General features: G+C 47.9%; 1 protein-coding gene across 1 annotated transcript in view; it reads left to right on the top strand.

Moving 5' to 3' along the window:
* Myh16 (myosin heavy chain 16) overlaps positions 1-23147 on the top strand; it is a 53700-nt gene that overhangs the window by 5286 nt on the left and 25267 nt on the right. Inside the window, exons 3-20 of the mRNA XM_076840325.1 lie at positions 136-292; positions 1299-1326; positions 1643-1739; positions 2389-2481; positions 3410-3473; positions 3882-3980; positions 5387-5490; positions 7194-7332; positions 7702-7970; positions 8994-9164; positions 10323-10502; positions 12037-12163; positions 13135-13193; positions 14544-14631; positions 15010-15127; positions 16306-16426; positions 19770-19906; positions 21747-21828. Coding sequence (XP_076696440.1) covers positions 136-292; positions 1299-1326; positions 1643-1739; positions 2389-2481; positions 3410-3473; positions 3882-3980; positions 5387-5490; positions 7194-7332; positions 7702-7970; positions 8994-9164; positions 10323-10502; positions 12037-12163; positions 13135-13193; positions 14544-14631; positions 15010-15127; positions 16306-16426; positions 19770-19906; positions 21747-21828 — 2133 coding nt within the window. The remainder of the gene's footprint in view (positions 1-135; positions 293-1298; positions 1327-1642; positions 1740-2388; positions 2482-3409; positions 3474-3881; positions 3981-5386; positions 5491-7193; positions 7333-7701; positions 7971-8993; positions 9165-10322; positions 10503-12036; positions 12164-13134; positions 13194-14543; positions 14632-15009; positions 15128-16305; positions 16427-19769; positions 19907-21746; positions 21829-23147) is intronic.

Below are 23147 nucleotides of genomic sequence, written 5' to 3'. Positions count from 1 at the left end.
CTTTATCTGTCTCAGAGAAATCAGTGGTTCTCTCAGTCTGCTCAGAGATAGATAGGCTGGGGCCCTGGGGACCTGAGGGAAGAGGGTACCAGGAGGAAGGGTCAGCTAACCATCTTCCTTCTCTCTCTTCACCAGACCTACTCGGGCTTGTTCTGTGTGACAGTCAACCCCTACAGGTGGCTGCCCATCTATGGGGCCCGTGTGGCCAACATGTACAAGGGCAAGAAGCGCACAGAGATGCCACCCCACCTCTTCTCCATCTCTGACAATGCCTACCATGACATGCTCATGGGTGAGTGGGGTGGGGTCTTCTGGTACCAGGGGGGTGGGAGACAAGTTTTTCTTGGCCCTTGAGGCTCCAAGTACATTAGGACCTGATCCCAACCTTGACCTTGAACTCCCCCACCTTCCCATTCCAGTTGAGGTTCTTTGCCAACCTGGAGCAGCAGCTGCTGCCCGTGGTTTTAGTACCAGGTACCTGTCTGTACACTGGACACTCACCAAGCAGCAGCCCCAACTTATGCCCTGTCTTCACAAACCTATGGGATGCTGTCAACACTTTTTTTGGGGGGGGTGAGGGGTACCAGGGACTGAACTCAGGGGCACTCAACCACTGAGTCACATTCCCAGCCCTATTTTGTATTTTATTTAGAGACAGGGTCTCACTGGGTTACTTAGTGCCTCACTAGTTGCTGAGGCTAACTTTGAACTCACAATCCTCCTGTCTTAGCCTCCTGAGCCACTGGGATTACAGGCTTGGTCACCACGCCCGGCTAGGTTGACACTCTTAACCATTACCTGTATGATCTTTGCTGTTCTTTGCTGGTAGATTGTCTCCCTTAAGTTATTAAAAAAAAATTGTACTTGTAAATGGACAGCATGCCTTTATTTTATTTGTTTATTTTTATGTGGTGCTGAGGATCAGACCCGATGCCTCACACATACTAGGCAAGTGCTTTGCCACTAAACTACAGCCCCAGATCCCTTAGGTGATTTTTATGGCCATTTCTCTTGATGTTGATAGTGACTGGGTAGTTTTCTGTCTGAAAAAAGCAGCCTGGTAGAAATGGAGTGGCTGGTAAATTCTTCACTCTTTCCACAAAAGTATATGATGTAGAGATGGGCATATGGACTCAGATACCACAGGATCCTGGGTTTTTGGCTTCCAAGTGTGGACAAGGCCACTCTCGAAGCTGGGTGCAACTCAAAGAGGGCTGCTTGGTTAGGCTACTGTCAAATGCCTAGTTTCTAAATGTCTCCTAATTACATCTTCCTCCTTGCTGTTTTCTTCCCCACAGATCGTGAAAATCAGTCTATGCTAATCACGTAAGTGTCTCTTCTGTCTCTTAGTCTATGTACATATAATTAGGTCTGTGCCTTACACATATAATTAAGCCTTCTCAGAATTAATTGGGGGACTTTGCACGAACTCTGCAGGCAGTGAGTGGGCTTGACAGGGCCACCGAGGCTGTGCCTGCTAAACCTGTGGGAGGATCCTGTCCCCCAGGCCTCCCCACCTGCTTGAATGTCCAGGCTAGGGCGTGAGATGGGAATAGCATATGTACTTTTCTATGGTTTCCCTTGTCTACGATCAACACCCCTCTCCTACTTTCATCTGACCACTGTTGTTTTTCACCTGCAGTGGAGAATCTGGTGCTGGCAAGACTGAGAACACGAAGAAGGTCATCCAGTACTTTGCCAATATTGGAGGAACTGGAAAACAGTCCTCAGATAAGAAGGTAGGGCCTACCGGATAAATTTGGGGTCAAGGGCACCATGTAGCAGAGCCCATTTCGTTCTTCTCTGCCATTTCACTGTTGATGAGACGGAGCTTAGAGAGAAGTGATTTGGCTGGGGTCATACCAGGAGGAGGCAGCCACAGACCTTAGTTCCTGCCCCAGAAGGATAGGGGCAGAGAAGAAAGGGGAATGCAGTCTCTTCATTAAGCTGCCTCCTTAGGCCCTGGCTGCCCCCAGGGACAACAAGGAGCATTACCTGGGACAATGACTGCTTTAAAAATCTGACAGAGAATAGCAGAGCCTTGGAGGCAGAAATACAGAGAAGAAAAGTTTTGGGGTTCACTCAGGGGTGTTTTCACCATCAGCAAAATATGGGAACAATAGCTAAGAATCAAGGTTGTCATTGTCCCCAGACAGTCCCCTTCCAAGTCACAGGGCCACAGAGGGACAGGTTTTCTCAGGAGTGGCCCTCCTCCCAGGGCAAGATCTATATCTGCCCCCAGCCCTGATTTCCCAGCCTCCCTATGGTCGTTCCCCTCCTGGGTTCTGTGCACATAAGCCATTGCCCTTTGCAAGCTCAGCCCCTCAGCCCTGGGTCTCCAGACAACAGATGACTGATCACCCCTTCTTGGGTTTCTTTCTGGGCTAGGGGTCCCTGGAGGATCAAATCATCCAGGCCAACCCCGTGCTGGAGGCCTTCGGGAATGCCAAGACCACCAGGAACAATAACTCCTCTCGCTTCGTAAGTGTGAGCAGAAGCATGGGCTTCCCTGGGGTGTAGGGTGGGAGTGGTGAGCCCATTCCGGGTAAGAATATGGAAAATTAAGGTGACAAGGATGAGGCAAGTCAGGGCATCTCCTTCCCAGAGGTTTTAGGGAGTACGGCTCTGGATCTAATCAGCAAGCAGAACCCATTTGCATTTGATCAAGGGCACCAATGCTCAGACTTGGCTACAGGGTGATAGAAGGTCTCAGGAGTCATGCAGGAAAGCCAGAGATTCATAGCAGCAGGAAGCTGGGGGTGGGGACCTTCCTCCAGGAATGGAGGGATCTAGGAGAGGGTCCCTGTTCAGACTCTGGAGCTAGTGGCTGTAGGGTTAGGGTTCTGTGAGCTAATCCACTTCCTGAGGTTCCGCTCATGGCAGAGCAATCCCAGCCCGTCTCTCCTCTGCTACCCCAGCCTCCCAGGGGCCCCTCATTGAGCTGAGGGACCCTAGAAAACAGGCAGAGGTGGGGGCAGGTGAGAAAAAGAGGTGTTGGAGAAGAGACCCAGGAGAAGCCTGTTCCTGGGAATGTTTATTCATGGTCCTGACACAGTCCGAGAGAGGAATGGGATGTCCCTTGATAAGGAAACCGAAGGCCACCTGGTTGGCTGGCCCTATTTCCACAAGGCCTGGCCTCTAAGGTAGAATTCCAAAGGGTCCCAGCCTCTCCTGCTGAGCGTGCCTCTCCCCAACAAATAACCCAAGACCCAAACCCCAGATCTAGCTCCAACCTGTCCAACTCCTTCTCTGCCCATTGTCACGGGACATCACAGCTCCAGACAGAGCCTGGTTACATCCCCCTGGGAATCCATAGGGGCTGTTAACAAGTGTCCCCAATCTGAGCCGACTATTGTCCTACAGTATGAGCCACCTCCCTCACATCTTCTCCCCTGTCCTTCCTGCTCAGGGCAAGTTCATCCGAATCCACTTTGGGACTACAGGCAAGCTGGCCGGAGCTGACATCGAGAGCTGTAAGTCAGGCTCCTCCAAGGCAGGACCAGCTGTGTCATTTTTGAGATTCTTCATTTTTGAAGCCTTTCCTTTTGAATACAAAGCAAAACTGAAGGATCATTGTGGTTTTTTTGTTTGTTTGTTTGTTTGTTTTTAAAGAAATTCAAAACAGCCACAGAGAAGCATTAAACAAAATGCATCAGAGGCCCTTTCTGAGGGCCACCTGTCAAGGGCCGAGCAGACCCACTGGGCTCTGGGCTCCCCTCTTTGGCAGACAGGCTCCCCCCAAGGCTGTGTGTCTTGGGGAGAAGGAAGAGTGGAGCCCCCAAGGGCAATTTCACCGGGCTTTATGGAGACGGGAGTGCCACTTTCCATGGACCTGAACTCCAGGTGGAATGGCCCTCACATACAGTGTCCTTGCTTTTCAGATCTCTTAGAGAAGTCTCGTGTCATCTCCCAGCAGGCAGCGGAGAGAGGCTACCATATTTTCTACCAGATTCTCTCCAATAAGAAGCCTGAACTTGTCGGTAAAGATCCTGTGTCCATCTGCCTGCCCCAGAACTAGCGTTTCCTCTCTTGTCCATATGAAAGGATTCCCATGTGCGAAAGGTCTTGGGTTGCCCCTGGGGTTCGTGGTGATCCTTTTGATTTAGTTACAGGAACCACAGGGAGCAGGGAGCTTCCTCCAGGTTCTGCTTGTACCTCTCATCCTTATAAGAGTTGAGGGTCACTGTACACCATGGTTGGCCCATTTCATAGATGGGACCTTGGCATGCCTGTGATTCATGGCCAAGGTGTAGACCTGGGAGATAAAACTCTAGACTCTTGTCTCCAACCTGCTGCCCCTGAGCCTGATGGTCAGACAGCAGCACAGGGGTCAGACTGGGACCATGCTTATCCCAGGACCAGTGCTTGCATGAGCCATAACCACAGACCCAGCCCACACTGGTGCACAGCTTAGAGAACAGAGTAACTCACCCACTCAACTGGACGCCCTCATGCAGGCACTGACATGCTCAGAAACCCATGGCAGACCTGCTCAGGAAATAAGGTGGGAGGAGGGATGACGACTTGATCTCAAACACACACTTTCTAACCCGGGTATTGGGTACCACAACCCACCCACAGGTAGGCTTTATGTGTGTTGAACCAAGTGGACTTTTAAATCAATGGATGACATTTTGAAATTGGGAAATTTCACATTAAAAAAAAAAAACAAACAATTTTCTGGTTTCCCTTAGAACAGCAGAAGAGCCAGTACCTCAGAGCCTGTCCTCCTACTAATCTGGGAAGCTGAGTGGTGGTGGCCCCCTGGCTGCCGCACCAGCTCTCTCATTTACCATGCTCCCCACCAAGCCCTGTTGCCTCCCCAACATTGGAGCAAAGTGGTAGCCATCATTTATCTTCCTTCCTGTGCTGTAATTTTTTTAATATAGTAGAGATACAATGAAAGGAGAATATTTATTGTACTAGCTCCTCTTCCAAAAGTGAACAATTAAAAATGTGAGACCAAGAGAGGCACACATCTGAAGGAAGCTAGAAGCGAGCATGCATTTTTGTAAAAGCAACAACCTTCTCTGTGCACTCTATGCGAATGGTGGTGTTGCTCAAGGTCGTCGTTGTGTTACCTTCTGCATTAGAATGTGACCTGCTTTTTATAGGAGAGGAGGGAGAAAGATATAAATTTATTTATTCCCCAAATTATCTACTGGGTGCCTACTAGGGGCCAGTGACAGAGGACACAGCCAAGTTCTTGCAGCCCTCTCATGGCCCTAAAGCTCCTTGTGTGATGTTGTTCCAGTCCCTCTGTGACTCCGGGTGATCCCACCATCACGGCTGGCCTGCGAAAGGCATTAAGAGACAGGGATTAGAAATGAAAGAGAAAATAACCAGAGGTCACCAAGTTGCTAACTTGCTTTGCTGTTCTCGGCAGAGAGTTTGCTGCTGGTCCCCAACCCCAAGGAATACCACTGGATCAGCCAAGGTGTCACCATGGTGGACAACATGGATGACGGGGAAGAGCTGCAGATCACAGATGTGAGTGGGTGTGGCTGGCAAAGAGGAGGGAGAACCAGGACAGAAGCTCTAGGGCCTGGTGTGCACCAGAGCTAGGTGGGGGTGAGGGTGGGAGTGTCAGACAGCAGCCCAAAGTCTTGCCTGTAGATTTCTGAGGTGGCACCTGGCATTCATCCCCAGCCTGTTGTAGCAAGTAGAGTTTCTCTTTTAGACTTGAACTAGGATTCCACAGGACTTAGTTGTCCAACTTCTCCTCCTCCCCAGCCCAACTGGAAGTGACTCTTCAGTCCTTCCAGTCCCCTGTGTGTCTCCTTTCAGGACACTAAGCACTTGGGACTCCTGTTAGGATTAGTCATACATTGCTTAACAATGGGGATACCTTCTGAGAAAGGCACTAGGTGAAAATGAGAGAGTGCTCTTGTACAAACCTAGGTGGTATGGCCTAGCACACACCCGGGCTGCTGGTATTTACATAGCGCATAGCTTATTGCTCCAAGGGACATGATGAGCAAAGTGATGTGAAATTAAGTCAAGCCAAAGAGAAACGAGGCAATCAAGACAGCAGTAAACACAGATGCACGAGGCTGCAACCAGCCTAACATACATACTGCTTCACAGAGAACTTTTTTTTTAAATATGTACAAGGAGTGCACTCCAAAATAACCGTGAAAGGATTTTTAAATTTTTAAAATTTCTTTGGTACCAAGAATTGAACTCAGGGGCTCTCAACCACTGAGCCACATCCCCAGCCCTTTGTATATTTTATTTAGAGACAGCGTCTCACTAAGTTGCTTAGGGCCGCCCTAAGTTGCTGAGGCTGGCTTTGAACTTGCAATCATCCTGCCTCAGCCTCCTGAGCCGCTGGGATTACTGGTGTGCACCGCTGCATCTTCACAAATAAGTGAACAGCACATTGCATCACTGTTCCATTGGCTACAGTGTTACTAGGTTGCAGGAGATTTTCAGCCACACTATGATCTTATAGGACCACTGTCATATTTGTGATTTGACACTGACTGAAACATTATTATATGGCTCCTGACTGTATTGTGTAGAAGGTCCTCTTTCTGGCCATAGAATAGTTTCCCGATTCATCTTGGCCTTCCCCTCTTTGGTACCTGGCATGAAGCCTTAATGACAATAACAGTGGTTATAATAATAATAATAATAATAATAAAAAAAAAAATAATAATAATAATATATCCCCTGATTCCAAACTTTCTGTGTGTCAAGAACCAAACTAAACATTTTACCATCTTGCAGATCGCTAAACAGAGAGTGGAGAGGTTAAATAAAGACCATATGGCCAGGCACGGTGGCATACACCTGTAATCCCAGTGACTTGAGAGACTGAGACAGGAGGATCACCAGTTTAAGGACAGGCTCAGAAACTTAGTGAGGCTCTCAGCAACTTAGTGAGACCCTGCCTCAAAAAAAAAAAAAAAAAAAAAAAAATTAAGGGTAGCGGTTGTAGCTTAGTGGTAAAACACCCCTGGGTTAGATCCTCATAATAATAATAATAATAAAGACCATATGGCAAAGAGTCTGTTCTGAACTCCCTGGAGGAAAACAGACCTCTCCCCATTCAGGGTGTGTCTGACTTTAGAGCCCACACCCTGTGCAGTGACCCCTTGGGGTGGCCCTGCAGTGGCAGTGCCCCAACCTCCATGGTGTGAAATAAGAAGCCAGGAGTCTTGTGGTTTTCTCTGACTGTTGCTTGGCAGGAGGCCTTCGACGTCCTGGGCTTCAGTGCAGATGAGAAGATTGGGGTCTATAAGCTAACTGGGGGGATCATGCACTTTGGGAACATGAAGTTCAAGCAGAAGCCCAGAGAGGAGCAAGCTGAAGTGGACACCACTGAGGGTAGGTGTTGGGCTGGGTTTGTACAGGGGTCAGGCGGCAGGCAGCAGGAGTTCTCTGCTCTCCCAGCTTGGTGGCCATTTCAGAGACATGTTGGGGATTCTCAGGCTCTCTGATGGCTGTAACCAAGATGTTCCTTGGACAGTCAGACACAGATCTTCTCAAAGAGGGAGAAAGAGTCAGAGCATGATTCCAGTTTCTATCCCCTACTTTGCCACTTGACCCTGAGAAAGTATGGAAACCATCTAAGAAAACAGGGACTCCCCCATGCTCCCTTTCCTCCTTCTAAGACCACGCAGGAAGGTATTGGGTGTCTCCTGGGTCTTGGCGCCATCTTCCGTTCACTCATTCACTTTCTCCATCTCCACTAAGTGGCCGACAAAGTCGCCCATCTCATGGGACTCAATTCTGGTGAACTCCAGAAGGGCATCACCAGGCCCCGGGTCAAAGTAGGCAATGAGTTTGTGCAGAAAGGCCAGAACATGGAGCAATGCAACAACTCCATCGGGGCTCTGGGCAAGGCCGTCTATGACAAGATGTTCAAGTGGCTGGTGGTCAGGATTAACAAGACCTTGGACACCAAGATGCAGAGGCAATTCTTCATCGGGGTGCTGGACATTGCTGGCTTCGAGATCTTTGAGGTATGCCTGGCCTCCTGTTTGGTTTCTGCTTTGAGGTGGCCATCCTTTTGTGAGCTCCCCTTCACCATGGTTGTCTTTGTTTCTTGCCTGGGAGCCCCAGGGATGGGACAATCTCAGATTGCCATTGGATCTCTGACTTTTGGACTCTAGAAATTTCCATCTCATTTCTATGAAGCCAAGTCATAAAGAATGGTATAGACTATGGGCTGGGGCTGGGGCTCAATGGCAGAGTGCTTGCCTTGAATGTGTGAGGCTCTGGGTTCGATCCTCAGCACCACATAAAAATACATAAACAAAATAAAGACACTGTGTTCATGTATAACTTAAAAAAAAAAAAAGAATGGTATAGACTTAATGGATAGAATGAGTAGGTGCCAGAGCTGACATGTCCTGGCTCACAAGAGCTGATTGTTGAATTTTCAGGAATTTCAGGATTTCTGAAAGTTGACATTGTGTTGATCGCTTGAATATTTACCTCATGGACACTGACAAACACTCAAAATCAGAGTGTCTTCTGGTTTAAGGGACAGGATTAGCTTATCAGTATACTACAATTATTATATTTTTGGATATTGAGGATTGAACTCAGTGGTACTCGACCACTGAGCCACATCCCCAGCCCTATTTTGTATTTTATTTAGAGATAGGGTCTCACTGAGTTGCTTAGTGCCTTGCCATTGTTTAGGCTGGCTTTGAACTTACAATTCTCCTGCCTCAGACTCCCGAGCCACTGGAACCAGGCGTGCACCACTGTGCCTGACCCTATATATTTTTGTTCACCATGTGGGCTAGAGTCTAGGTGCCTGGGATTCAGGTCTCAGAATCCCCACTACAGAGAAGGGGAACAGAATCACATCTCACTGGGCTGCAGGGTGATCTGGTTGGTGTCAAGGCATGTAGGGCCATACCTGATTCTGGTGGGCCCTCCACGCATCCTTGCTCATGCATGGCTTCCTTACCCACTCCTGGGAGCAGCTCTCTCTGAGCCTGGGCTGATGACCTTTCTCTGTCCTCCCACCACAGTTCAACAGCTTCGAGCAGCTGTGCATCAATTTCACCAATGAGAAGCTGCAACAGTTCTTCAACCACCACATGTTCGTGCTGGAGCAGGAGGAGTACAAGAGGGAGGGCATCGAGTGGACCTTCATTGACTTTGGCCTTGACCTTCAGGCCTGCATCGACCTGCTGGAAAAGGTGACCTGCTTCTCCGAGAAAGGGCTTGGAGAGAGGCCATAGCCCTAACTGGGACATGACTCAGGAAAGGATGTCACTGGGGCAGATAGGAAGATGGCAGTTGCCTTGGGGCAGTTAGCAATGACCTCAAGAATATATATTGTTTATTTCAATGTGGAAAAAAGATAGGAAAAGGACATAACGAAATTTGAACAAAGTCTGTTCATAGTATTATATTCATGTTAATTTCCTGATTTTTATCATTGAACACCTGGTGTTTAAATTCACATTAGGAGGGGCTGAGTCAAGGGTCTTTGGGAAGGCTTTCTGTTATATGTGCAACATTGCAAGCCTGAAATTATTTCAATGTTAGAAGTTTTGTTGTTGTTGTTGTTGTTGTTGTTTTTAAAGGAAGGAAGAGAGGGAGGAAGGGAAGGAGGGAGGAGGGAAGGAAAGATTGATTCTATCGCCTAGGCTCACCCTCGGCCAATTGTATTTAGGCATCAAGGCAACCAAGGGTCTCCACCGTGGGCCCAGCCTGAGCCTCCCAGGAGGGCAGACTGTGAGCACAATCCCCGCACCTCTCAACACCAACAAATACTTTCCTGTTCACCTATCCCAGAGCCTGAACTATCTTCATTCTTGAGCTTTGGGGTTAGGTGTTGCCCTATTTCAACAGTCCTCTTTTAAATCCAGACCCCCCTCCCATGTATAGGGGGCAAATGAGGTCCCTAACAGCATTTATGAGCACCTCATTTTGTGTGAAAAGATACTTAGAACAGCATGAGGCCCCTGGTAGAAAGAGATAAAAGAGAATCAAAAGAAGGGCATTAGGTGTCATTGACTCCAGCATTTTTCTGAAGGTCAAGTGTGCCCAGGGCCACTGTTCCCATAGGTTAGCTTTCGAGGAGTTCTCTGGCCCCTTCAGTCTTCCGTCTCCCCTTTGGTTGGATTCAGTGGATTCCAGCCTCCTTCGTGTCTAAATGGCCGTAGTGTTTGAAGATGAGGACATGGAGTACCAGGAGCTGTTCCCACCTGTCATTGCCTAAAGTTCTGCTTCCTGGCCCTCCACATGGGTGTCTGGTTCATCTCCACCACTAGTCCCTGGCCCAATACTAGTGTGATCTCTTTGGGGTTCTGTGGCTTCTCCTAACACCATCCTTTCCTCTTCCCTCCTAGCCCATGGGTATCTTCTCCATCTTGGAGGAGCAATGTGTCTTCCCCAAAGCCACGGACGCCACGTTCAAGGCAGCCCTGTATGACAACCACCTGGGCAAGTCCAGCAACTTCCTCAAGCCCAAGGGAGGCAAGGGCAAGGGGCCTGAGGCCCACTTCGAGCTCGTCCACTATGCAGGCACAGTAAGTTCCAGCCTGGTGCCTTCTGGGACCACCTTCTGGCTGCTGGCCACCCCCAGCATTGTAGGACCTGATCTGCCCCTCCAGAGGTTCCTTCCATGATGTATAGCCAATTAAATGGACTCTGGCTCTTACCTCCTCATCACTAGTCCATCAGAGAATTCCAAAGCAATCCAGCAAAGGACTGGGGATCCACCAGTAGATCATGCCATCAAACCTACCAGGGATGCGACAGTATCTATGGCCCTCAGTCTGATGGCCGAATGTCAGTCTTGGCCAGAAGTGACAGTACTTTACCTTCCATGAGCCCATGAATTACTCACAACTGAATAATTTGTCCCTCTGACAGCAGGTACAGCCAAACCAATAAGGCGACATCTGTAGAGTAGCTTTTTTACTCATGACAAATGCAGTCCTTGGGAAAGAGGGAAATTAAGTGCAGTCAGGAACTCAGGTTCTATTTGTATAACTAAGAGGGGTTGTAATGTTCGTCCAGCCAGCTTGTAAGAACATGTCTGATTTCCTCGGGATTTTGATATTGCTAGAAGGGCCAACACTCTTGTTATCAACAGAGTTTGTTGGGCCTCTGTGGGTTTAACTGCAGGGAAACAGCTGCCTGAGGATAGCACTGTCAGGAAAGCCATGATTGCATTGGGCATCAGAGCCAAGATTTTATATCATCAACCATAACAACACCAATTACTCTCAGAATGGATCAGGCTGACACTTTGAGCAAACAGCAGGCTTGGAGCCAAATTGCAGTGCTCTGTCCTCGCCTTTCCCCACTGAATGAGAAGAATTCCATATTTATAGCAATGAAATATTTATTTAAAGTCAAGGCCCTAGAATAAGGCACTAAGATGATTAATGTTGATATGCTGAATAGGAGATGGAAAACCCAAAGGTTGTGGCTTCTCATCTACTTTCTTGAGTCTTCTGTGCTCAGTGGAAAGATCTGGGGCCACATGGCAAAATGGAAAACAGAAATTAGTACGTGTCCAATTACCTGCATATATGGAGCCCCCCAATCCTGGGGCTGCCTCCTTCCGGTAGGCAATGACCCTACAGCATTGTCATAGGGAACATATGCTCCTCAGAAAAGAGATACCTGAAGCCTCTGGAGAGATTTCTTCATGTAGGTCAGGATTCCTCCTGTCATGGCCAGTCACTCACAGCAAGCCCAGAAGACCTGACACTAGGGGAGGCTCAGTGTGGCTGTCAAAAGGTCACAGCCCAGGAGACAGTAGCCAGGGAGTCCTGGTGCATGGGCAGCACTGAGAGATGGAGTGTCCTAGACAGACAAACTGCAAATGCCCAAGAAACCAGATAATGAGGTCCCCAGCTCAGACTGGGACTCAGCCATCCCAGACACCATGAAATGCATCAGGACAAGAACCAAAGCTCCAAGAGAGGGGACAGAAGGCTGGTCCTGGGATCCCATAGCAGGCAGAGCATTAGGTGGAGGTTCCAGGTATAGGACCTGGAAAGGGGAGGCTGGGCCCCAAGCTTACCCACTGGCATTTGCCCCTCCCTCCAGGTTGGTTATAACATCACGGGCTGGCTGGAGAAGAACAAAGACCCCCTGAATGAAACAGTGGTGGGCTTGTTTCAGAAATCAACTCTGGGAATCCTGGCCCTTCTCTTCAAAGAAGAGGAGGCTGCAGGTATGACTGGCCTCTCCTGATGTCCAGTCTTCCTGGTCTGTTGCCCTTTAATAGCCAAAATGGGGAGAAGGAAATAAAACTCTGTTATTCAACTCTTGTTGAATGAGGAACGAGTAAACGAATGAATGACAAGAAGCTCAAGGTAGGCCACAGGTGATCCTACAATAGAAAGATGTCGAAGGGTGGAGCCTCCGTCAGCTGAACTGATCACTGGTCCTGCATCAGCTCTAGGCAGAACGATGCTGCTTTGTAAAGGTTGACACCCAAATGCCCTTTGCTTATTTTTTGTTCCCCACTCTCTTGTCTGAAGCAAATGTCAAGCCCAGCCCTACTCCCTAGCCCCCATGTTGCCCAAAGGGGAACATCCTGGGTGGAAGCTGCCCTAAGGGATTGCCACTCAATTAGGCATAAAATGCCAATCCTCTTGGGCTCAGTGACATTTCATCACCAATAAGCACATGCTTCCTCCTTCATGGGAAAAGTCTCAAAGACCTTGTGCCAGTCCTAAAGTACAAAGGGCTACATGCTTTTCTGGGAGCACAGCATCCCTCTGACAATTACACCACAGTCAGTCCATCTGCCCACTCCTTGGCAGATTTCATTTTCCTAGTGTCGAGGGTTTTACCTCATTTAGTCCCATGAAAAGTCTTTTTTTGTGAGGGAGATTGAACTCAGGGCACTCCACCATGAGCCAGACACATCCCCAGCCCTATTTTGTATTTTGTTTAGAGACAGGGTCTCACTGAGTTGCTTAGTACCTTGTTGTTGCTGAGGCTGGCTTTGAACTTGCGATCCTCGTGCCTCAGCCTCCCGAGCCACTGGGATTACAGGCATGCGCCACTGTGCCTGGCCATCCCAAGAAATTTTTTTTTTAACTTCAGAAAATGCATGTGATTTAGCCCAGAATACTTAATGGTGCTACTGGCCCCTATGCTGGGTACTGATGCAAAACATGCTTGTCTCTTCCTCAGCTGGAAGCAAGAAGCAGAAAAGAGGGTCCTCCTTCATGACAGTCTCCAACTTCTACAGGGTGAGTAGGTGCTGCCCAGAGGCCTCTTAGAGTCCAGTGCCCCTATCCCTCCCTTTCAGTGGTGTGATGGTCTGGCTGCTCTTTCACAGCCAAGGTCAGTTTTATTTCATTTCTTTGCCTTTGAATGGAGAGGTGTCTTATTTAATTTAAAGAGTCTTTCCTTCTTTCCTTCTTTCTTTCCTTCCTTCCTTCCTTCCTTCCTTCCTTCCTTCCTTCCTTCCTTCTTTCTTTCTTTCTTTCTTTCTTTCTTTCTTTTTTTCTTTCTTTCTTCTTACAAGGGATTGAACCCAAGGGTCCTTATTCATCCCCAGCCCTTTCTATTTTTTATTTTGAGATAGCATCTCACTAAGTTGCTTAGGGCCTCGCTACATTGCTGAGGCTGGCTTTAAACCTGCAATCCTCCTGCCTCAGCCTCCTGAGCCACTGGGATTACAAGTGTGCAACCCTAGACCTGGCTTTTTTCCCTTCCAAAGAGGCCACAGAATTATAGGATCACCAGATGGGAAAGACCCTTAAAGATGGTCCTGTCCAATTATATACTTTTCAGACTGAAACCTGGAGAATTAAAGGAATTTTTACAACACAGCAAACAAAGATATCAATGCCCAGTCCAGGGCAGTGGTATATGCCTGTAGTACTACCTACTCAGGTGGCTTACCAGGTAGGAGGATCCCTTGAGCCAGGAGTTGGAGCCAACCTGGGAAACACAGAAAGACCCTGTCTCAAAATAATAATAATAATAAAAAAAAAAAGAATGTTAAGATATTAGCGCCAAGACCTTGTGTCCAAGAAGTGACTGACAGGACTTCTGAGCTGACCACAACTTCCACAAAGTTTGGTCATTACTGGAAATTTGTGACAGAGTGCAGATGTACAGTCAACAAGGAAAGGCTGAGTGAAAACTTCAGTATTTCCCAAGGTTCAGGCTGCCCCCGAGTTGAATGGGCCACCTCACCAGTCACAAGCCATGGAAAAGGGACCCTCTTTGGGGGAGGTTAATAGAAGGCAGGGTCTTGCCCACACAGACCCTGTGGTCCTTCCTAATACTGAGATCCTACATGAACCAGCCCTGGATCAGGAGAGGCCTTGTTTCTGAGAAATCATGTCCCCTTGGACCTTGAGAAGAGCTCTGTCCAACAGAACTTTCTGCAGGGATGGAAACGATCCCTTCAACACTGTCCAGTATGATGGCCACTAACCCCATGTGGCTACTGAGTACTAGAAAAGTGGCTGGTGTGACTTGAGCACTGATTTTAACTTATTTAAACTCCAACTACTTCTGAGTGTGAACTGCCCAATAATACCAATGCTGAGTCTTACTTCCTGTTTTTCTTTTTTCTCCATCCCCAGGAGCAGCTGAACAAACTGATGACCACCCTCCACAGCACTGCCCCCCATTTTGTCCGCTGTATTGTCCCCAATGAGTTTAAACAGTCAGGTACATGGTGGGGTCATGTCTCCCTGCTGAAACACCGAGGGTCTGTGACGTTAGCATTCATTCCCAATTATGTCCACCTTTAATCGCCAGGGCTGATGAGGACCAAAGAAGGCTCAGAAAGAATCCCCAACAACAGTTCATCCAAAAATCATGTTCTAGCTGCTTTATAAAGCAGAATGGTGACTACCCAGCCAGAAATCACAGGGAGTAAACTTTAAGCACTGGTTGAATTGTGGGGGATCTGGGGACCCCCGGACAGTGATAGGAGAGGACTGGAATTGACAGAACAGTTGCCTAAGTCAGCTTCCTTGGTGGCAAGGACTGGAGTGTCTCACCCCAAAGCAGTGACTTTCCATTCTGTGTTTCCTCTCTTGGCAGGTGTGGTGGATGCCCACCTGATCATGCACCAGTTAGCTTGCAATGGTGTCCTGGAAGGCATCCGTATTTGCAGGAAGGGCTTCCCAAACAGGCTGCAGTACCCAGAGTTCAAACAGAGGTGAGTGGTGTGTCTCCCTGACGCCTTGCACGCAGAACGCAGAACTCGGTGTTTGAGGGATTGACTAGCAGATCAGTAGAGTCCTGTGATAGCATTGTGGACTCCCTGCCTCATTGTGGCTGCTTTAGTGAGTGTTGGACCAACTTTCAGCTACTAGCGCCTGTAATTCTTAGACTCCTGGAGCCTGTTTTGCCCTTCCCTGGAAGACTGAAAGTCTCAGGAATTACAAAAGGCTCAGCTCCCTCCCGCTCCCAGTGGGCTGTCTGGTTTTTTGACAGCAGCATACTGGAAAAGGTTGAACAAGGGTTCTTCGGGTTTCAAAAAGAAGAAGTCCCAATAGGTAGGAAATTTGATGTAAATTTCCAGGGTGTAAATACTGGCCATCTTCCTCCATAACATTAAGATCCTATTGCCCTGGCTGGGGATGTGGCTCAAGCAGTAGTAGGCTCACCTGGCATGCATGTGGCCTGGATTCGATCCTCAGCACCACATACAAATAAAGATGTTGTGTCTGCCGAAAACTAAAAATAAATATTAAAATTTTCTTACTCTCTCTCTCTCTCTCTCTCTCAAAAAAAAAAAAAAAAAAAAAAGATCCTATTGCCCATTGAGACCCCTACCTTGATAACATGGCTTTCTGCCCACTTCCCGATACTACCACTTACCAAATAAATGACTTATACATGAATTTTTGTCTGAAGGTCTGTACCTGGGGAAACTAAGCTAAGACCCTCACCTTAGCGATAACCTTCTTCCATACCCCAACTTCATAGAACATATGGCCACAGATGGAAGGATCAAAAAGATCACTAGAAATCACCTTGTCATTAGAAATTCCTCCCTCTAAAGTTCTCAACTGGGGAAAGAGCTACTGACAGTTCCTCTGCCTGGGCCAGTGCTCTTTTCTGTACTCCCAGCTCTATCAGGAAGAAAAGGACTTTGGTTTCTTCATTTCTTGGAATACTTCTTCTACGAAATCCCAATGCACACCAACACTCACACCCAAGTTGTAGCCCTTGTGCCAAATTCTATCATCCATCTGCCTAACCTGGACATCTATAAATCAAGCCTAATGCCTATCTGCAAGACTCTCAAAGATCGGTGGATAATGCATGGATGTACTTTGTGTGCTGCCCGTTTGGGTATGATGATAACTACCATCCTCTCTCTCCTGGCAGGTACCAAGTGCTGAACCCCAATGTGATTCCCCAAGGGTTTGTGGACAACAAGAAGGCCTCAGAGCTGCTTCTTGCAGCCATCGAACTGGATACCAATGAATACAAAATTGGACATACAAAGGTAGGTGTTCTGGTGGGTGTGTCCTCCCAACACCCACTCGGCTTTGCCCCAAGAAGGTGGGCTTCAGAGTACAAGCTATAGCTCAGTCGCTGGGCAAGCCCCTCAGCCAATAAGAGCCTCAGTTTTCAGCTCTGAAAAATCAGAGCTGACAATACCAGTTTCACAGGACTTGGGGTTATTAGTGGCAGCTCACATAGAACCCAGCTCAGCACAAAACAGTACTCAATCAATGGCAGGATATTTCTTAGAACTGTAGGAAGCCCCAGTTTCTAAAAATAAAAAGAGCCTATCAGAATGGAGGTTCTGGATCTGATGGAGCATGGTAATGTGTGTGGGAAGGGCCTGGATAGTGAAGCCCCATAATCCCAGCTCACCCACACGGGGAGTCCCAGTCCCTGAGCTGGCAGGTGACTCAGGCAAAGCAGCCTCCTGATCCTGAGTCATGGGGCCTGGACCACCCTGTGTCTGTCCCATTTCCTGCTCTTCCAGGAAAAAAGGAAAAAGTCCTGTCAGAATGGTGAGGACCATTCAGGTCAGTGGTACAAGGTACCCATCTACAGTGGCCTCACCAGACTGCACCCCAACATGAGTCAGGAGTACCAGGCTCAATGCCTGCCTCTGTGGGACCACAAGTGGATCACTTCCTTCTCCAAGTCTCACGTGTGATGCTGGTCTGATGTCAGAGCTTCTAGCCTGCACAGAACCTCCAATGCATCCAGTCACTCTATGAATGCTCTTAGAGCACCTATTGTGTGCCAGGCAAGGTTACAGACTTGAGGGATCCACGATGAGGACAGGATGAGTCTCCAGCTCCCTGGGCTTGCTTTACAACACTGTGTGTTTGTAGAACTGTAACACAGCCAGAACGGCTTGCTCTGGCCTCCTTCGTAATTAGAATGTGCTGTGTTGACTTATGGAGGACACTTGAGTTTTTGTCACATAATCATTGAATACTTGAGCTGAAAGAACCTTGGGTACCAATGTGCCACTCCTTTCCCCACCCACCTTTGACAGATGGGAAACTTAAGAAAGCCTGGAGATGGGGGTGGAGGCAATGTCACAGAACTAGGCAGGACAGTAGGCATCTAGACCATGTGGCCTAAAAGCCAGAATCTGACACAGTCACTGGCTGAACAAACGGCTGTACCTTGGTTCCAGGGAAAGGCAGGGCTCCTGGGGACAGCTTTGCTCCCCAAAGACCAGGCAGACTCTGGCAGCAGGGGCAGAACAAATAATAGGATGGTTTTACCTGCAGACTCTTTTCCTGTCCTTTTTTTTTTTAAGAGAGAGAGAGAGAGAGAGAGAGAGAGAGAGAGAGAGAGAGGGGAGAGAGAAAGAGAGGGAGGGAGAGAGAGTTTTAATATTTATTTTTTAGTTCTCGGCGGACACAACATCTTTGTTGGTATGTGGTGCTGAGGATCGAACCCGAGCCGCACGCATGCCAGGCGAGCGCGCTACCACTTGAGCCACATCGCCAGCCCCCTCTTTTCCTGTCCTTGATGGTGGCTCACGTGGGCCCCCAAGCTCAGCCACAGGCTTTCCTCCAAGACCACACCTCAATGCCAATTAGTGTTGAAATATCAAGAAACACTTTGACACCAAGATCAATTTCTCAGTGCTGTGATGTCTAGCTTATTGGAAGGAGTTTCTTGAAGAGTGGGGGATAGGACACTTTCCTATTCTTTTTCCATTGGGACTCATTTAAGGGGGTCTCATGTAGAATTGCAGACTCTTGGAACTGGGGGATCTTGGGGTTCTGTAATTAGCACTCTCGTTGGAGAGGAAGGAGGCCTAGAGAAAGGTTTGACCAAGGTCACATAACACATTGAAAGGCCACTGAAGCCAGCATGCAGGTCATCGTACCTATTCTTCTACAAGTTTCTACCGTTCTATTTTAAATATGTAAAAAGACGTTACATTACCAAACATAACAAAAGAGCACCCACAAATCCACTTAAAAGCCCAGAATGTAACCTTTGCTCCCCACTCCCAAGAGTAACCCCTGTTCTGAACTTTTACATACCCTTGCCTTTTAAAACACAGTTTTCTTGCACATTCAGATTGCCCCAGGTGTTGCTTGGTTTTGAGTTTCATGGAAATATCATACTTGGTGTCCACTTCTATAACTTTTCTCTGTGATGTGATTTCATCACTTAACTGTTCCTGGGATTCATCCTTGTTGATACATGACCTTCATTCATCGTCACTGCCACACCCTGTGTCCTTGGACAATCACATTTTCATTTTTTTTCTCAGTTACCAACAATGCTGCTATGGTCATCCTTGCGGGTGGTCCCTTATAGGAGAGTCTCTGGAACAAAGCCATGCCTTAGAATTATCTAAAAATTCTAAAAATCACCAAACCCTGAGCCCCATCCCCAAACTTTTATTTGAAATCACCCACGCCCAGGCCTCAACATCTTCAAAAGTCCTGCTGACAGGTGTGATGTACATCCAGGGTTGAGATAAAGGCCTGTGGTACGTGCAAACACCCAACTTGACGAGGGAATGCCAAACTGTTTTTCAGAATGCTAGTACCAATTCACCCTCCCCTCTGTCTACACCTTGATGAATACTTGTTTTATCACAAGTCTTAAGGGTTGCAGGTTCGGGCTGGGGCAAACGGTGCCTTGTTGACCTTGATTTGTGTTTCTCTGAGTGTGAATGTTTCCTGCTCTTTCTAAGACATTGCAAAGCTGACCTTGTTTTCCTGGGGATAAGTCCCACTCACCCACTGCTACTTGAAGCCTGAAGCCGCGTAGCCCTAGTAAAACTATCTTATTTTCATGAGAAATTTAAGTCCCCTCCCCCAAAGCTCTCCCCCTCTCCCTTCACCCAGATCCCATGGGGCGCTGATGCAATGATTCTGTCTAAAGTCTGCTTTACATGATGGTGAAGAAAGAAGGCCCCTTGCTGCAGGGAAATCATCATATTATATAAGAATCCATCACATTTTACTTGGAGCCTTGCAGAACTCTTCCACCTATTATCTCATTTAATCTTTATAGCAACCTTCTAAGTGAGGGATTTGCATCCCCATTTCACAGAAAGGGAATTAAGGCTGAGATGTGTCCAAGGTGACCCAGCTAGGAAATGCAAAGCTGGGACTGGAGCCCAGCTGACTCCCAGAGAAGCCAGGGACACACTGACAAGAGGAAGCTGATGTTAATGCTGGCAGAGGTGTCCAGACCTGGCCCCTGTTTCCAAGGGAACTTAAACATCAGCACCAGCACCAGCAGTCTCTTAATTTTAAGACATGATGGCTCTTTGATTTAAAACTTCCCCAAGTAGCTGCCATCGGGAGACGGCTGGACTTTTTTTCAGACAAGTGCCTCTTCTCCAGGTATTCTTCAGAGCGGGCATCCTGGCCAAGCTTGAGGACATGAGGGACGAGCGTCTGGCCAAGATCATGACATTGCTGCAGTGTCGACTTCGGGGTTTCCTCATGAGGGTGGAGTTCAAGAAGATGCTGGAACGAAGGTAGCACTCACAGACACCCACAGGGAAGGAGCACCACAGGCACACGAGGTGGTTAGCACCTACGGCTATACCACATGGTGGGAGAAGGGTGGATGCTCATGTCCTTGTCAGTGCCCAGAACCCCACTGAGGGGCTGTCTTAGTTTCCTGAGGCTGCTATAATTGAGTACCGCCCTCTGGGTGCTTGAAACCATGGGAATTCGTGCTATTCCCATGGTTCTGGAGGCCAGAAATCCAAGTCAAGGGGTGGACAGGGATATGTTCCTTCTGAAGCCTGGGTGGGGAAGGTCCTTTCTTGCCTCCTCCAGTCCTGGTAGCCCCAGGTGTTCCCTCGCTGCAAAGCTGTATCATGCCAATCCCTACCTATGTCTCCATTTGGGATTCTCCCTGTGGGGCCATGTCACTGTCCCCCTCTTTTCTTTTCTTTTTTTTTTTTCATACCAGGGATTGAACTCAGGGGCACTCGACCACTGAGCCACATCCCCAGCCCTGTTTTGTATTTTATTTAGAGACAGGGCCTCACTGAGTTGCTTAGCGCCTAGCGATTGCTGAGGCTGGCTTTGAACTTGTGATCCTCCTGCCACTGGGATCACAGGCATTCACCACCACGCCTGGTTCATTGTCTCTCTTTCTATAAAAACACCAGTTACATTGGATTAAGGACCACCCTCCTCCCACATGACCTCCTCTTAACTAATTATATCTGCACAGACCCTATTTCCAAAGAAGGTCACATTCACAGGCACTGGGGGTTAGGGCTTCAGCATATCTTTTCCAGGGGGTGGGGGGGACACAATTCAACCACTAACAGAGAGCAACTGATACAAACCCTTCTCTCCCCAACCTACTGAGTCATGTTCACAGCCTTTGCCTTACTTGATCTACATGTTGGCTCAGTAGGGGGATGTGGTAGGACCAGCACCCCTATTTTACAGATGTGGAAACCAATGTCAGAGTGGTTAAGGAACTGGACCAGATATAGAATCGGGAACAGAACTCAATGTTTCTCATTCCAAATCCCTACCCTTGGAATTTGTTTTTTTCATCATTTCCCTAATGTGATCATTTAAAAATTGCTGGGTCAGTGGCAGTTGACTTGTGGTTGACTCTGGCTCTTTGTGGTCATAGTATTAGTTATGAATTACTGTTACCCACTAGCAGGTCCTCTGTGACCCTGGCTGAAGGCAAGGACACCTCAGTTAGGGGCCAAGAGGAGGGATGTTGACCCTCATACATATAAACAAATGGGGGAAGCCCTCAGAGAATGACAGTCTATTTGAATGAAGCCACAGAGGACAGGGAAAGGGTGGGTTCCAGAAACTTTGCAGATTAAATGGATTCAGAGACTAGTGGGTGATTTCTGATAAGAAAACTGAAGGAGGGGCTGGGGATGTGGCTCAAGCGGTAGCGCACTCGCCTGGCATGCGTGCGGCCCAGGTTCGATCCTCAGCACCACATACAAACAAAGATGTTGTGTCCGCCAAAAACTAAAGAAATAAATATTAAAAATTCTCTCTGTCTCTCTCTCTCTCTCACTTCTCTCTTTAAAAAAAAAAAAAAAAAAAAGAAAACTGAAGGAGGGAGAGTGCAGGAGTAAACCAGGGGTCTATCTCAGCCTCGAGCTCCATCAGGGTCCACCTCCCCTCCCCTAACCCACTGCGGGACTTGGATCCCTGCCTGAGTCTCGCTGCCCCAGACCACGAAGGCAATGCTGGATCTTGAGAAAGTACTTTAGTGTCTAGAGAAAATAAATCTGTGGGCTTCTCTGCCCCAAACTTCTTGCCTGGGGAGACCAGGCCCTGACACGTTTGAACTCATGAAATCCTGGATTTATTTTTCAGATTAGGCCTAAAAGTCATACAGCGGAATGTGCGCAAGTTCCTGCAGCTGCGTTTGTGGGGCTGGTGGAAGCTATACAACAAGGTGAGGGCTGGGGGGCAGGACAGTGGAGCCAGCTGCTGCCCGGGGCTGAAGAAGTAGGGAAAAGCTGGATCCTGGGCAGCGGTGCCCCTCGGGGAGGGAGGCTGGGAGGCTGCAGGAACAGCCTGAAAATGAGAACCTAAGAAAAATCATGCTGTGCCTTCCCACCTTCCATCTTATCCTTCTAAATAAAATCACTTAGGATGGAGAGAGCCCCCACCCACCCTATCCTACGCCACCCCAAAAGTAGTTTGAGTTATTAACCAGATGCCCCTAAGTATGTTGTGGCTATTTAAATCCTTCCAGTGAGTTCTTGGCCTCAGAACTTGAGGGAGCTCAGGAAATAATGGAATGGGACCTCAACCTTCCCAGGTTTTCCCAAGACAGTAGTGAGGGCATTGTGAGCAGCCAGGTGGCTCTCAACCCTCGCAGGAGGTCACAAGCCATTCCACCATGTGGGAGTCCATTCATGTCTACTGTGGAGCCACCATTAAAAGGAGCATATCAGGGGCTGGGGTTGTAGCTCAGTGTTGGAGAGCTTGCCAAGCATGTGTGAGGCACTGGGTTCAATTCTCAGCACTAATATAAATAAATAAAATAAAGGTCCATCAACAACTAAAAAAAATATTAAAATAAAAAAAAGGAACATATTACGGGGCATAGTCGGGCATTCATCCCAATGGTTTGGGAGGCTGAGGCAGGAGGATCACAAGTTCAAAGCTAGCCTTGGCAACTTAGCACGGCCCTAAGCAACTTAGTGAGACCCTGTCTCAAAATAAAAAATAAAAAATAAAAAAAAAGAGCTGGGGATTAGAAGCATCTTTGTAAGCTACATTTATGTATGTATGTATGTATGTATTTACTGTACTAGAGATTAAACCCAGGGACATTTAAGCACTAAGCCACATCCCCAACCCCCCCCCCCTTTTTTATTTGTATATGGACTCAATGCCTTTATTTGTTTTTATGTGGTGCTAGAATTGAACCCAGAGCCTCACACTTGCGAGGCAAGTGCTCTACCACTGAGCTACAACTCTAGCCCAACCCTTTTTATTCTTTTTTTTTTTTCAAAAAAATATTTGATTTTTAGTTGTAGTTCAACACAATACCTTTATTTTGTTTACTTTTATGTGGTGCTAAGGATAGAACCCAGGGCCATGCACGTGCTAGGCAAGTGCTATACCACTGAGCCACAACCCCAGCACCACACCCCTTTTTATTCTTATTTTGAGACAAGATCTCATTTAAGTGGCTGAGGCTGGCCTCAAACTTGCAATCCTTCTGCCTCCAGAGCTCCTGGGATTACAGGTGGGCCACCATGC

This window comes from Callospermophilus lateralis, chromosome 19, assembly GCF_048772815.1.
Source record: "Callospermophilus lateralis isolate mCalLat2 chromosome 19, mCalLat2.hap1, whole genome shotgun sequence".
In the NCBI taxonomy this organism is placed as follows: Eukaryota; Metazoa; Chordata; class Mammalia; order Rodentia; family Sciuridae; genus Callospermophilus; species Callospermophilus lateralis.
The sequence above is the reverse complement of the archived record's forward strand: the minus strand, read 5'-3'. Positions and strand labels throughout refer to the sequence as shown.